Raw genomic sequence first — 16,920 nt, 5'->3', positions numbered from 1 at the left:
ATCCAACATGGCACGGTCATCTCGTCCAAGGGGGAATGTTGTAAAACACTTGTAGACTCTATAGACCGGCCCGCTCACAGCCCGTTAGGACATGGCCTTACGGCCCATATACCGGTCCGCGCATGTACGGCCCATCGGCCATTGCTTTACGGCCCATAACCATTGCTTCACGGCCCATGACCTATCTTATGTACTCGATTGCTTTATGGGCTTTAGCCCTTGTACTCCTATTATATATACTTGTAATCTTGACGTTCATCAATAAGACGAAGAGATTTCATCCTTCATAACAGATTGGTTTTGTTTTGTTTTTTTTTTTTTTTTTTTTCTCTTCTCTTCATTTGCTTCTCGCTGTCTCTTTGGACACTAACCAAACCACCAGGAAAGCATGAAGCCATGAATCGATTTTGAATAGAACAACCCATTCGATTTTTCTTTTGGTGAGTCTCTTTTTTCTTTACTCTCACAAAATTTGATTCCTTTATTTTCAGATTCTGATTTTCCCATTCAAAGATTCGACCTTTTTTTTTTGTTCTTGATTCAATTGAAACAAATCTGATTTTGTTGAGGTTGTTGTGTTCATAGGTACGTGAAGAGAATCTATGGTTATCTTGTGACCGTGAAGATCAAAGGGCTTTACCAACGCGTATGGATTCCAATTTCAAGATGGTACCAGCGAGCCAGATGTATCACTAACAAAATTGTTGGAGGAGATGTTTAATAACCAGAGCTAGAGCTATAAAATCACTTGCACTGGGAGAATTGGAGGCTAGGAATCTCAAGTATCGAAGCACTGGGACTGAAGCCATTCTCATGGGTATCTTAGTCGAAGGTTTGTTATTCCTCAGACTTGTATTTACTTCAGCTTTTTGTTGCCTTGGGTATTTATGCTTTGTCATTGTTCGTACGGACTTATGCCAGGGCTGTTCATACAGCACAAGCTTATGCCATGAATGACGAATTCTCAAGAGTTCTCAGTCAGCAGATTGAGTATTACTCTAATGATCGTAATGCAGATAGGATCAATCGTATTAAGGGTGAAATGAATCAGGTCTAAGTTTCTTTCTAAAATTTAAATCTGGTTGTGGATTTGTATAAGTGACTTGGTTATGAATCTAGATTCATACATACTATTTGGCTTTGGACAGGTGCGGGGTGTCATGATAGAGAACATTGACAAAGTTCTAGATAGAGGTGAACGCTTGGAGCTTCTTGTGGATAAAACCGCCAATATGCAGGGGAATACATTCCGTTTCAGAAAGCAAGCTTGTCGTTTCAGAAGCAAAGTCTGGTGGAGAAATTGCAAACTCACGTATGTTTCCTTAAACCTTAACATTATTTTATAGTTTATCCATGAAATTGAACAATTTGCAGTATTGTGATTACAAAGCCGTATGCTAAAACTAGTTATGGCCTAAGAACCCATTAAACTGTGGCAAGTGAAGTTCTTTACTAACCCCAAATTTCACATTTTTAATGGCAAGTGAACTGTGTGTCGTGCAGGGTTCTCTTAATACTACTACTACTGGTGATCATATACATCGGCGTAGCCTTTCTCTGCCATGGACCTACTCTACTATCTTGCATTTAAGTGCTTCTATCTCTTAAGGAATTCATCCCGTTTCTGTGTGTTGCCGCAACTTTTTTTCTCCCCATCTGATTGTAAGCCTCCTGTTTCCTCGGGCTTAAAATCCTTATGTTTTCAACTCACACTTATATGAAGTATTCTTATTTATAGAGCAATGTAAAAGCTCATTGCCTTGCAAGTTGTGTGAATTTTTGTTGTCATCACGTTCTATACATAGTGGGAAGTGAACAGGCTTGTTTTGTCTAATATGTTCATACAACTTGTCATGTTCTTGTTTATGGGTTAAGACACTCATATTTAGGGATGACTAATGGGAAGAAAAAAAAATAAAAACAAGGGTGTGAAGATCTAAACTTAGATTAGTATTATTTTTAATATTATTAAAAGTTAGAGACATTTATTTGAGGATGACTAATGGGTATGCTCTAACAGACTCTCAACGATTCATGCCCAAGTTGTCTAGATACAAATCTCAATATGCTGACCCATATTAACATCCCTTGTTATAGTATATGATACAAATCTCCATCAATAATGATTTGATCAAATCACTCAAAATTAATTATAAATTGATTGATGTAATTAATTTGATTTATTTTGTATTTATGTTAATGATTTGTAAACTGAGCCTATATAAGCTTCATTCTCCATCTATTGCAAAAATATATATAGATTTTTGAAAAATAAAAAGAAAATTTCTCACTTTTAAAGATTAGGCTTTGTTATTGATTTATCAATCCGTCGGACATCGGACCGGATCGGATAATAACCGAAACCCGAAGAACACCCGAACATCCGATCCCCGTTTCCTTTTCTCTCTCGATCCTCCGAGATACATCGATCTCCACTTCCCTTATCTCTCGCGATCCATACACCGGTATGGTTGTATCCATGATCTTCTTCCCTTATCTCTCGCGATTCTCTACATATAAAGGCAAAACCTTTTCCATGGAATCCCTAATACAATTCTCGTCGCCCCAGTCTTCTCCATCAAAGGCATCAAGAAATCGATATCGGTTAGTCTATGATTCATATTCTTTTTTAGTTATTCTATTATTCTTCTTTTTCTTTGAGAGGAATTCAAGTTGTAGTGAAATCTGTATTTTAGTTGCTTGATTTTGGGTTTTAATTTGCTTGATTCTTAACTCCTAAATTAGATTAGCTAATGGTTTGCTTGATCCCGATTCTGAGTATTATAGTTCTCTGCTCTTGTTAGAAGTGAGTATTATAGTTCTCTTCTCCACTTAGAAACAAAGTTATGATCCGTATAAGTTTGTTTTTCAAGTTTAGATAGAAACAAATTTTTGAGTAGTGTGAATGATAAGTATGATCCGTATAAGTCTTATACTCAATCCCGATTCTTAGTAGTGAGTATTATTGTTTTTTTCTCCAGTTAGAAACAAAGTTCATATAAGTTGGTTTTCAAGTTTAGATAGAAACAAAATTTTGAGTAGTGTGAATGATAAGTATGATCCGTATAAGTCTTCTACTCAATCCCGATTCTTAGTAGTGAGTATTATTGTTCTCTTCTCTAGTTAGAAACAAAATTCATATGCTTTGTATAAGTTGGTTTATTAACTTGCATTCTTTTTCTTTTTAGATGGATTCCACACCATTTCCAGACAACATTGCCAAGGAGAAAGATGACCCAAATCTGATACCTGAGAGTGGAAACAAAAGGAAAGATGGTCCAGCAGATGGTGGAGGCTCAATACAACCGGACCAACCAAAGAGAAAGCCGAGTACAAGATCTACTGTTTGGGGACATTTCACAAGATTTGATGACAATGTTAAGCGATGTAAGTGCAATTACTGCCACAAGTCTTATGGTTGGATGTTATTGGCATGGTTTTCACATTTTTTGGTTGTTATTGACATGGTTTTAAACATTTGAGGATGTTATTGGCTTGTTTTATTTTAAGTCTCGGATTGTTCACATTTCCAAAGAACAATCGGGTATGAAATGTCCGAAACCTGTATCCGATTTATGAATATCCGACCCGAAGTCCGATCCGACATTTAATAAATTATCCGTATGGATATTAGAATCCATATCCATTTTACCTGATATCTGAATTGTCCGATCCGAACCCGCTCTGACATCCGAACGTCAATGCCTAATAATCTGTATGGATATTAGAATCCATATCCATTTTATCCGATACCCGAATCATCCGACCCGAAACCCGCTCCGATATCCAAACGCCCACGACTAGTTTTGCTTGTCTTTTATATTGTGTATGATTCCTTTACAAAGCAAATGGAATCTTTATCTAATTCCTTTACAAAACGAATGGAATCTTTATTTATGTGAACTTTGTGTGCAAACTTTGTGAAAGAAAGCCTAATCTTTCCCATTGGATCACACAAAGGCTATAGTATCATCATCAGATGAATTCAGTGGAATCAAACATGATTAAGCAGCACCAAAAACCACACTAAACCCCGTAAAAAGGATCAACTTTTACGTTCAAGACAATATATATCTAATCTGATCAATTCAGGTTTGTTCTCATACCTTCCAGTCTTCCACCATCGGGAAGTCAAAAAGTAACAAGCTCCAATAGTCACTTCGTAAAACCACATAACCTAATCAACAACCCAATTTCCATCTTCGCGAGAAACAGAGAGAAGCTAATTCAGGAAATAATAAAAAAAAAAATTTGGGCATTCATCCTCATATCTCAATTCTCTTACTCCAAAAAAAAATTGGCCCCAAAACAAAACATAAACTTTTCCTTACCTTAAACATTACAACAACAACAACAACAACAAAAAATCTTCTTCTTCTCTTTCTGATGAAGCTTGTTTTTTCTGTTTTTTTTTTGGTTTGTTCTCTGTTTTTTTTTCTTTTCTTTTTTACGCATTTGTTTTATTTTAAGTAAAAATTGAGACAACCCTTAATAAATGTTTTTTGAAAAGTAGAAATAATCTTATTATAAAAACTTCAAAGTTATTAATTCATATAATCGCGACACTAGTCAAATATATCGATAATATTTTGACATGTGTGAAACTAAAATTTATTTAATAATTATAGGAAAATTCAAAAATCCTAAAAATAAAAAGATTACAATTAATATTTTGAAAGTATATAAAACCAAAAGTAATCTATTATATCACTAATTCTAATAGGAAAATTATATATTAAATTACTAATTTCAATAGGAAAATATGGGCAATTAATAAGGAAAATATTTGCAATTTAATTGCAATTATTATTTATTATAATCATATAGTAAAAAGAAATTTATACAGAAAAATGATTAAAGTATGGAAATGTTTAATTTGTTAAAATGAGTGATTAACATAATGTAAGAAAAAAAGATAATTAAAATAAGAAATTAATGTAATTTTCTTAAGTTTTTCAATCGGTGAATGATTTGATAACATATTGAATATTATGTTATTATATAAATATTGGTTTTCAAAATTAGTAACTCATGTGATCGCGACACGTGTCAATTTAACAATTAAAGATTTTGTCATGAGTTATACAAAAACTTTGTTTTAACATATTTATAAATTATAAGAAATTAAAAATTTAAACGATATAATAAATATAAAAAGATAGTTCATATGTGTATATAAAAAATAATAGTAATTCTAATTTTAAATTACTAATTCTATAAAAAAAGAATTAAGAAAATTATACAATTAATTACTATAATACCATAATTAAATAAATTATACTGTCAATTATTAATCCTAAAAGAAAAAAGATTGTAGATACTCACTTTTACATAAACAAATAATTTTCTCATAATAACGTTTTTGAATAATTTATGATAATGTTGCACAAGTATTAAAACTATTACTTATGAGATTACAAAATATGAAACTAATATATTTAATATATTGTTACTTTTTCAAATATGAGATAAGATTAGTTTTCAGTTATTTTTTTTAGAATTATGTTTTATTTTAGTTTTTATAAAATATTAAGTAATGTATAAACTTGATACAATGCACATTTTTTAATATAAAAATTATAAATGTTACTCATTGGAATTGAGTGAACTCTAAATCTGGTTTTTTTAAAAAATCAGGTTTTCTTTTTACTATATGATTATAATCCAATAAATTAACAAAGAATTAATATTATTTGTGTTTTTGGCAATTATATTTTTGTCAATTTTAATATGATACATATTAATCTTTCAAATATGTAGGGATCACCGTTGGGAATGTCAATTATGTGTGATTTGGTGGAACCATTGCCTACATTATTTTTACTTATTTTAGAAGGTATAATTTTCTTTAATTAATATACCTCTAGTTATAGGACTGATTTACAATTAATTAATAGATACCTAAGGTTCCTTTCATTTTATTTGGTTTCACTTGCAGCTTTATTATTTATTTATTTTTTTATATATTTTTTTCTGAATTAATAAGAGGTTCCGGGCCTAGACCCGTACATCCCCTCATACCAAGGACCAGAACATTTTATATGGTCTTTTTCCAAGCGTCGTCCCTCGAACCAGCGACCTCTGAACTTTGTTTAAGAATCTTACCAATTGAGCTACGTACGCTTAGTAGTTTTATTTTTTATTTATATTGTTTCTTCTGTAAAAATATACATTTGTGGAACCATAAGAACGTTATTGTAATTTGGTACGGTTAATTTTTTTTGTTACTGAATTTGGTCTGACATATGATGTGATAATGCGTGTTTACATTTCTCATTCTAGAAAACATATCTGCAATATAGAATTTCAATTAGGATTTACTTATATTAGAAAAAACATAGATATAATTTCATTTAATAAAAGTTGTTTAATAGCATCATCGTACAGTGTGATCAACGCACTTCTTCTTCTGCATGCCCCAATGCATAGATTCCTTGTAAAGCTCCTTCTTCTTCTCCCCCATGCATAGATTTCTTCTTCTTCTTCTTCTTTTCCATTAATTACAATAGTCTTCTCTTTGAACAAAATCATGAAAAAAAAAAAACCTAAGACCTTAATTAGATGAATGCATTATGCACTTATTATCAAATGTTTTTATATAACATTTATACATGAATTTGATCGATTCCATATTCTTAAATATGTTTCTCCTTCGCAATGTAATATAATGTTTGACTAAGTAAAACCAATACTTTACTCTTTAAGTATTAACAATATTAACATATCGATATCTATATATATATATATATATATATATATATATTGTTGATCGGTAGGGTAATCCGTCCGTACACTATATATACATCTATTTTACATCGGTCAGATTAAATGTTGTTATATATGATGTTGATTTATTTAGGGAAATTTATTCGGATGTGCTTCAAATTAGGTAATATTATCGAACCAACAAAACTATTTTTTTATTACTAGGATAATTTGGCTATTTTCAAAACACTCAGTTTGCTTTTGTTTTATGTTACAGAAAAAACGTAATTACAAAAATGTTATTGCTACGTCAGACGTCACGTCAGAAATTCCTGACGTTTCAAAGGTACTGAGTTATGGTATGTTGGGGCTGATTTATGGAAAAAACATTTGAGTAAGAGCGGACAACAGACTTAGAGCATAACTCAGCCAAACATTACGGCTGACTTAAACCGTCCTTACGGCTGACTTAAGTCGTCCTTACGGCTGAGTTTTCACTCGATGATTGAGTTGTCAAAATTTTGGCTGAGTTATCACTACAACACAGCTGAATTAACTTTTTCCGGCTAGCTGAGTTATGAACAACGGCTGACTTATGAGATGTCGTTACGGCTGAGTTATGGTTAAACACTATAACTCAGTCGTCATAAGCTGACTTATCGGACAACTCGGCCATTTTACGGCTGACTTAGTAGCAAAAGATTAATTACTAGAATATCATTCAATTACAGCTGACTTATTAAACGATACGGCTGAGTTACAAATTTTCAGTTGATTAAGCAGCTGAATTTGGCAACCATTTTTTTGCTTTTTTAATTTTTAATTATTGTAATAGTAATCATGTTGCAGCTGAGTTATAATATTGTTTGATGGCTGATTTAATTAGGCTGTTTTACATGTTCGTTTGGTGGCTGACTTGCCACATCAGACGCATCATCCATGTCAGCATTCCATGTCATCATCTTCTCTGGAAATACGAAACGTCGTTCCTTCGACTCTTGTTTTTTAATTGATTAAAAAGTGTTTCTTCACCTTGTTCTTCCCCTTGTTTTTCTCCTCTTTCTTAACTTCTTAATTACACTCATTCTTATTATTTCCTCATTCTTCTTCATTTTCTTTCATGGATCCAGTTCCGGTAATTGTTGTTTCCGGTAATTGGGTAAAGAAGCACAAATATGTATTTAAGCAACACGCATGTTCGCGATGTAAAAAAGTTGGACACAATGTAAAAACTTGTCGTATGTAGTATTGTTATAATATATTTGTTTTATTTTGTGTAATAACTCAGTCGTCATATTAATCGACGTGACCTTTCGTTCTCTGCTTTCAGATTATTTTTTGTGATAACTCAGCTACAAAACATTATAACTCAACCTTCATATGAATCGACGAGACCTTTCGTTTTCCCGTAAATACTATAACTCAGCCGTCAAGTCATATAAATCAGCCGTTTGCTTTCAGATTATTTCTTGTGGTAACTCAACCACAAAGCATTATAACTCAGCCGTCATATGAATCGACGAGACTTTTTGTTTTTCCGTAAATACTATAACTCAGCCGTCACATACCAGAACTCGAAAACAAGGGCGGCTTAGACAGAAACAAACAAGACATCGACGACAAAGAGATAGAGAGCGAGAGAGGATAGCGAGCGAGTACGGCGAGAGAGTAGTGAAAGGCAGAGTATCGCCAACGGAATTAGGGTTCGACGATGAGAGAGAGAGTTTTTTTTTCTTTTTCGGATTATGAACAGTAAAACTGTTCAGTTTCCCTCTCTTTTGATATAAATAAGAAACTGTCGATTGGAGTACATAGTTCTTTCGTTTACTTATTCAAAGTTTAGAGAAGCGGCGGTGAGAATTATATACATATACATATCTGACTTATAATTAAAACATATATTTTTTATTCTTTTTTTTTTTCAATGCTTATAAGATAGATATACTTGTACCTGTCTATGTTGCTCGATCTATTTAGATAATTAAAATCGTCTGATCAGTTGTGTGTTCACAACTAGTCAAAATATCATGTTATATATATAGTAATATACTTGAATTGCTATATTTAAGTGCGTAAGTCTGTTCGTTTATGAGCTGGGACATTATTACGTCTACGTCCACGCATATAGCTAGTTTGCATGGGATCATTTCGCGTTGAAGTAAAATTGCGGAGAAAGAAAAGAGTTGCGGTTTTTTATTTTTATAATCAATATGTTACATAAAAGAATATAATCAATATGTTACATAAAAAAAAAATCTATACGTCGATCACTCTTAGTAGCCCAGTTCCAAAAACCGGTCAAATCGATGGATTATACGGTGTGGAATCGCTAAGCAGCAAGGAGGCTTAAACCGTTTGAACTGTCTAACATTATTGTAATATCAGGATAAACAATTTATATAATCCTAAAAGTTAAATATTTTATTATTTATTATATATAATAATTAAAAATTTTACAACTAATCCCTGATTAATTTCCTATTTAAATCTGATTTTCTGATTAATCGCTAGACTTTCATTCACCGTCCAACTAACGCCAAATGATTTTTAAACGAGGGCTAGTAGCTAATTAATAGTGTTACAATAACATAATTAAATTTTATGAATGACCTACACGTAGCTAGAATACTGTCAAGTGTCAGTCGTTGATGAAGACCAGAGCCAATTTTAAATGTGATTTTATATGTAAAATACATAAACACTTCACAATCAGTATATATATGCGTATGCGAATACTGAAAACGTGCATGCATACTCAATATTGCGTATGCGAGTACTATTGCGATATCCTTGATGTCACCACTAGTGAATGGCGGAAAATTTGGAAACCAAGTCGTTACAAGGTTGATCTTAGAAGAAAATCTGCGTGGGTCAACGGGTCAATCTACTGGTTATGAATTTATGTCAGCGGCTCAATATCCTACAAAATACTAGCCTTAAATCTTCACACGAAAGAGTTTCCATGCTGTCCCATGTCCGCCTCTTCTCAAGGGCATCATCATGTTTGAAGCACAGATTGTCAACATTAGGGATCATCTTGCCATAGCCATGCCCGTTTCCCATCCTCTTCACCAATACGAGCTAGGGATATGGAGTATGGATGCACCTAGTAAAGAAACATGGACCAAGACTCACTCCATTAGTTTAGCTTCACTTAATATGGTGGAGTCTAGGTCGTTCACACCCGTGACTCTCTCTAATCAAGGGGATGTTGTCTTCTGTGACAATGACAACTACCTGTTCAAAGTATATTTCAGAGACAGACAAACTCCATAGCCTCCCTGATGACATATGTGTCATATCTCCTTACGTTGAGAACTTGGTCCCACGTCCGGCTCAACAAGTCGAGTTAAGGATAGGAATCACGTGCCTCCATCCGGAGACAGAAACAACGGTAATGAAAGGAAGGAAGTGTATATATTTACAACTCGCTAAGTAGAGTTATTGGAAATATTACCAACTATTCGTCTTACTAATTTTTTTTTTTTTTTGAATAATTTTGTGTGTAGGATTGGATTCAAGTTCAACCAAGAATTGTTGGCGAGTATCTCCTAAAAAAAATCAGAGGTCAGATAATCTTCCAAATCTGATTCACCAGATTTTTATTATTATTATTATTATTACATGTACATATGTTCTTTTTGATCATGCGGTTTGCTATATATGTGATTGAACTCTAACAAGTCTAGGTACTTGGGCTATGGAGAAACAAATTCGAAGTCCACATGCTTTTTCTTTACTCGCATGGCTCGATGCTTTTTCTTTTCTCGCACTCGCTGCCTCTGCTATGCCATCTACGTTCTGAACCTGTGGAGGTGACATATCAGACGTCACTTTTTGTCTGACTGTAGATTTCATCCGCCGCTTTATGTGAAAGGCTGAGTCGGTCCTTAAACTGTTAGAACATATAATATAAGTATATAACACATGCGTCTTTCAAATAATATATATATATGTATTTTTTAATTTGTAACATTTACACAAATTTATATAAACAAAAAAAATAAAATAGATATGTTATTTTGTTAACATAAATCGATATCAAAAACCGCAAGCAAAACACTGAACAAAATCAGCTGTTTAAACGCTACTCTTTTTTACGGAAGGAGGAGCCAAGATAGTCTCCGGTTTGAATTGTTATTACCATCTTCATCTTCTACTTCTGCTTCGGTTTGATCACTGTTTTGTCTCCTTGTGGTCTGAACAGCTAAGTCGTCGAAGCCTTGACTCTATTATCCCTTGCGGTGGAGTCGCACAAATCTGGGTCCCTATGCGTCATTTCGTGATCTCCTCGTGTTGTTGGTAAAGAACTGCAGAGTGATATATCATGGTTTTTACGGTTTTTAACAATGATATAAGTGTGCTTTTGAGTCTTATGATTTGTTTTCTATAATGTTTTTGAGTTTTAACAGGTTTTCTAGGATTTTGGCATAGATGAAGCAAAGTAGAGCAATTTGGATCGTTTTGTAGCATTAATCCGGAGGAAATCAATTTGGAATCGATTCAGAGAGATGGTGTCGATCGACACTACTCTTGGTGTCGGTCGACACCCCAGTAACCCGACAGAAGAAGACCCAAGTTTTGGAAGTTTTACAAATATGCCCCAAAATTTTCCATAATTGCATCATAAGTCCCTGACGTGTTTTAGGACATATATATAGTATTTTTAGGTCTTACAAAACCTTGAAGTTATTTTTCTAGCAGTTTTTGAGAGAGATATTGAGAGCTTTTGGGAGAGAGATCTGAACTCCTTCGAGAGAAAAATTCCTGAACTTCTTTTTACTTTTAATATCTTTTGCATGTTATTCAGAATTATGATTTGTTCTTCATTAAACATGTATGAGTAATTTGCTTGTTAGGTTTAGGGTTTTTCACCGGGTTTTTATGACTTATTAGATCTGTTATTTTTAGGGTTCTTTATCTTTTATGATCTTCATCCTTGGTTGTTCTTCTCAATAATTCTTGATTGATCACCTAAAATTATTATCTTAGGAAAATAAATTGATATGAGAATATAATTGATTTTCTTGATTAAACCAATGATGAGCAAAATTAATTTTTACAAAGAGATTTGATTTAGTAATTTTGTGAACTTATCTAATCCCGAATTTAAAGCTGATTTTTAACCTAGAATTTTACAAAGAGATTTGGATTTTCTGGTTTTAAATTTAAATAATATTTGCAGTGATAACTGATTTATTTTACAAATTGTGTTTAAAGTTCTAGATCTTATTTTAATTGCTTGAATCTTAATTAATTTATTGATTTAATATTTCCTAATTACCTAAGAAATTCCCTAGGCCTAACTTTTTGATTTTCTGATTTCACAACCCTTTGATTTAATATTCTTCTTTGTCTTCTTTCGTTTTTAATGCAACTTAATTCGTTTAGTGTAATAACAAAACTCTACAATCTATTGTGTTTGATCTTGAGTCTCTGTGGATTCGACCCCTAAGTACTACAGTGATCTCTTGTTTGAGAGAGTAGCTCCAGGGATTAATTTGAGCTTATCACAGAGTAACCTACTCGAAGATCTTGAAGAGAATTTAACATTTACACCCATAAAAAAGAAGAAGATCTTGAAGAGTCACAAATGATTCTCTCATCGCAGACATGGCCTCAAAGAATCTCGTGCATGACACTCGTGCCACAAGTACTGGACGAAACATTCCTGTGAATTTGAGGGAGAAGAAAAGTAGAGAGACAAAAATTATAGCATGTGAAACCAATAAAGCTCAGGACTGGTCCAAGACTCCAAGTATATAGTCATGTTTACGATGAATGTTTTTTTATCTCTATTTAAATTTATAATGAATAACTAAATTGTCTAAAGCATTTTCATAAATAACTTCTATTTTGATATTTTATATTGTCCTAATGAATGATTGTAAGTTATTTTATTGCATAATATGGTTTATAATACAAGACTTAAAAAAAAAAAAAAAAAAAAAAAAAAGCTGGAGAAGAATAAAATTTTTTTTTTTTTTTTTTTTTTTTTTTTTTTTTTTTTTTTTTTTTTTTTTGAGAAGAATAAAATTTTCTCTCTATATTTTACCAAAAACACACTATCCGAATAATCACCTCTTCGGGACTATACAATCTTGTGGTCAAAGTTTCCACTCCCATGATCCCCAAACTCCTTTGACTATCTTCTCTCAATCGGGCCACTCACAATCCAGAAACAAATATTAAATCACTCCTTCACTCATCTGAGTCATCTCCATATATAATTATAACCCCCTCCTCTGCTCCACACTCTCTCAGACCCCTAAATGGCAGGAAGAAGAGTTGTGACGGTGTACGGCGAAGGAGCCATGATTAGAACCAAAGGTGAGGCATGTGAGGAGTATGAACGGAGCGACTCGTTTTCTCCGTAACATGGACGGCGACGAGGTTTTCACTTTCGCTAAATAGATCGCTGCGCCGTATGATTTGTTCGGTGCTACATACAAAATATAAACCATAAAAATACGACTACGTATGAACTTTTGGCCATAGGGGTTGGCATAAACGGTTGAAGAGTCAAGCGTCGTGCGTGTCACGTATAAATATTTGATTGGAGACGTTTGGGTCTTTCGTTATCGGCAATACTTGTTGCTGCTATTAATTTTAGGATTTCACTGGACAATTCGATCGGCATAGCATATAGTGATTGGAATTTTTTTGATACCATTACTAATTTGGGATGTAATTAATATTTGATGATGGAGACCAATGTGTATGATCCTAAAAAAAATTCATGTTTGTCTAGCTAGAAAACATCATAAGACCAGCCAGAATAGTTTATCTAAACACTTTTTTATTTAACACACTATTAAACCCACAAACTTGAAGAATCAATACAAAGACATGTCAATGATGTCATGCTTTTTTAATTGGTGAGGATTAAATAATTTGCTAAAAAGAACATTTCATAAATTGTCAGAAGTTGCTAGCTAGCTAGTTACTAACGTTTTGATCTTGGAGAAGAGGTGTTAAGCTGTTTAATATGCATTTGGAAATCTACTTTTATTTGGTTATAAGTTATAACCACTATTTTTTTCTTATATTATATATATTTAAAAAATCGATAACAGTTGCATGTGCTACATTGTTAGTTGTTACGTTGGGATACGTACGCAGAGAAGCTCTAGTCTTCAGGATCAGTATCACTAGAAGAAGAAGAAGAAGAAGAATAGTCAACAACATCTTGTCCTTGTGAGCTTACGCTTTGGTCCATAGGCTTTCCTCCATCTAATCGGGTTGTACATTCAATTATCGAGCTTGCACTACAAAATAGCTTTTCTGATACAGTCTCATCATCATCAGGACGTACTTATAGAACATTGCAACCTCTAGATTTAAAATAATATTGAAAACACCCATTTAAGAAGATCATCCATTAATAAAGAAAAAGAAGCCTAGCTAAGTTACAATTATTTTAATAAAAAAATTAGAGTCTTTTTTTTTTTTTGACGAATATTGATTCTCATTTTTTTATTTACTATTACTATACTCAAAATACCTGTTTGATTTTAGAATAAAGGAAATTAACTGAAAAAGTCCAATCGTAAAGTATCAATTAGGAAACGTACGTAGGCCTAGCGTGCTAGTGTACAAGACTACATGGGATCTGTAGTGAAACCAACGCCCCTCCCTCTTGAATAGTGATGTTAAAATAGGCTTGCCCTGCCAATTAAAACCCACCCCATTAAAACCCTGCTCATTAAATAATATACCCGTTTGGGTCTTGCCCATTTAACAATATACCCGTTTGGGTCTTGCCCATTTATTTTTAATATTGTCTTGAAGCCCATTAACATAAACTGTTAAACAAGTCCTAGAACATGAGCTGGTGGTACTTGGTTAATGTAAATGAACCAAGAAACGAGTAAAGGGGTAACATTACATCAACTGGTAAAACCCAAATAATCTACTAGAAACATGAACACAACAAGGAAGTAGTAGCAAACCCTGAAACATTCTTCTTCATCATTCTTTAAGATCCGTAGTCCATATCAGCTGAAACACACACAAACAGAACTAATGGTATTAGCAAAGATTAACAGAGACACCAATGGTATTACCTAATACGGTAACATCGTTTAATAAAAGGTGTATACGGTCATGAGGAGATGCTAATACGCAAAGAACGATGTTAACAAACCTATCATGAGGAGATGCTTGAACAGCTTCATCACTAATCCTGATTACTCCCTGTGTTTTGAGCATCTTTTTCATCTTCTTCGTCTTCTATGTTACCTATTAAAACTGTGAATTAGTTGCTAAGTCACTAAATTAGATACATAAGTTTTGTGGTAAGTCTTACTCGTAAGTTACCTTCATATTCTGCAAATCCTCTTAACCAGTTACGAGTACACAATAGAGCTTGAACGTTCTTTGGAAGCAACCGGTTTCTGTATGGAGTTAACACTCTAGATCCGATGCTGAACGCCGACTCTGAGGCAACTGTAGTGATGGGTATACTTAGCAAATCACGTGCCATACATGCTAGATCACCAAGTCGATGTTGGTTGTCTTTCCAATAAGACAAAACATCCAAATTCGGGAAAGACTTCCTCTCTAATCTTGGCTCATCTAAATAGATATCCAAAAGTGTCTTTGTATTGTCCACCCCAACTCCAATGTTTCTTTCAAGCTCAAAAAGATCCTGCAGAAAGATTCACATCATCATTATCCTTAGTCAAGCTACAAAATTATGATACAAAATTATGGCAAAATTAGTATTGTAAAGAAAGTACACTTACGTAATCGAAATCATCATCAAGTGGAGACTCAGAAACTAACTCATGTGGAGTTGGAGCTACTGAAACACCTGAAGCATTTGCCATAGACTTAGCTTGATAATCTTTGTAGAGCCTAACCAAATTTGCTCTAAGCTCATCTTTTTTCAATTTAGAAGTTGTTGGATCCACTTTCTCATAAGCCATTTCAATCATCTGCAGTTTCATTCTTGGATCTAAAACAGATACCATGGCCAAAATTATGATGTAAGCTTTCCAGTACTTGGAGAACTTTTTTTGCATTTTCTGAGTCATCTGTTCAACAGCTTCATCATCACAAGTTGCATATTTCCTCAACAACAGCTCAATTCTCCATACTTGTGTGAAATAGATATTGGCAGTGGGATACTTTGATCCTGAAAAATGTGTAGTGATGACACTGAACGGTTTCAACAATTCACATATTTTTTCTCCACGATTCCATTCATTTTCTGACGGCAATGTCTTGTAATTTGTGTCATACCATTGCAAGCTAACAAATGCTTTCCTAAACTTTACAGCCCTTGCAAGCATCTCATATGTAGAGTTCCAACGATGAGGAACATCAAGTGACAGACCAGCTCCACTTTTAATACCAACTCTCTCTACACAAGCTGCAAAAGCTTCTTTCCTTGAAGAAGATGTTTTAACATATCTAACACTCTCTCTAATATTGTGCAAGATATCATTCGCTAGATCTAAACCAGCTTTTACTATGAGATTCAAAACATGAGCACAACATCTAACATGCAAAAAATCACCATCACATAAGAGGCCACTGCCACTAATCATCTGAAGTTGACCCTTAAGTATCTTCTGCATACTATCATTATTCGTTGCATTATCTAAAGTTACAGAAAATACCTTCTTCTCCAGACCCCATTCTTTCAAACACTCCACTATCTTAATGGAAATTTTTTCGCCAGTGTGAGGAGACTTCAGTTCACAAAATGCTAGAATCATACAGTTTAAGTTCCAATCATCATCGATGAAATGAGCCGTCAAACAAATATAACTCATAACTGTGGCACGAGCAGACCATAAAACTGAAGTGAAACACACACGACCTCGATGTCTTGCAACTCTTTTACTTTAACCTTTTCGATCTCATACCTTCTATAGACATCGGCTCCAGCAGTTTATCTACATATCGGTTGGCAGTCCGGATTAAGATACTTGTCTCTTGCTCTCACTTTTTCATATTCCACATAGCGAAACGGCAGATCATGATAGATAATGATCTCGCTAGTCATCTCTCGATCTTTCTTCGGATCATATGGAGGCATGTCTTCCTTTCTAGGCTTCTTTGGACACATCAACAAATGGCGATGCAAACTCTTTGTCCCATGTGTTTTTGTATTAATCACCAACTTCTTACCACAATGGATGCATTTGCCTCTCTCCTTTTTATCTTTTTCTATCCCGACTGATACAAATTCCTTCCAAACTTGTG

At 33.6% G+C, this 16,920-nt stretch overlaps 1 protein-coding gene and 1 long non-coding RNA gene across 2 annotated transcripts; both read left to right on the top strand.

Moving 5' to 3' along the window:
* The first annotated feature begins 221 nt into the window (after positions 1-221).
* On the top strand, positions 222-1,834 carry LOC104704246 (vesicle-associated membrane protein 711-like). The gene is made up of 5 exons (XM_087456449.1): positions 222-440; positions 586-832; positions 922-1,051; positions 1,149-1,312; positions 1,504-1,834. The coding sequence occupies exons 3-5, from the start codon at positions 950-952 to the stop codon at positions 1,589-1,591; spliced, it is 354 nt and encodes a 117-aa protein (XP_087312575.1). The 5' UTR covers positions 222-440; positions 586-832; positions 922-949; the 3' UTR covers positions 1,592-1,834.
* Positions 1,835-2,252: 418 nt separating this feature from the next.
* LOC147940787 (uncharacterized) lies at positions 2,253-3,583 on the top strand. Its single transcript, XR_015560724.1, has 2 exons — positions 2,253-2,604; positions 3,189-3,583. It is a non-coding gene; the product is annotated as an uncharacterized LOC147940787 (long non-coding RNA).
* The last annotated feature ends 13,337 nt before the right edge of the window (positions 3,584-16,920 follow it).

Source organism: Camelina sativa, chromosome 7, assembly GCF_030686135.1.
Source record: "Camelina sativa cultivar CO46 ecotype springtype chromosome 7, ASM3068613v1".
Taxonomy (NCBI): Eukaryota; Viridiplantae; Streptophyta; class Magnoliopsida; order Brassicales; family Brassicaceae; genus Camelina; species Camelina sativa.
Note: the sequence above shows the minus strand (reverse complement) of the source record. Positions and strands in the feature narration are given on the sequence as shown.

Excerpts from the sequence above, each read along its gene's own strand:
- LOC104704246 (XM_087456449.1), top strand. The coding sequence starts at position 950 with ATGAATGACGAATTCTCAAGAGTTCTCAGTCAGCAGATTGAGTATTAC. Across the intron at positions 1,052-1,148 it reads TTAAGGGTGAAATGAATCAG|GTGCGGGGTGTCATGATAGA; the intron begins GTCTAAGTTTCT and ends GGCTTTGGACAG. Across the intron at positions 1,313-1,503 it reads TGGAGAAATTGCAAACTCAC|GGTTCTCTTAATACTACTAC; the intron begins GTATGTTTCCTT and ends TGTGTCGTGCAG.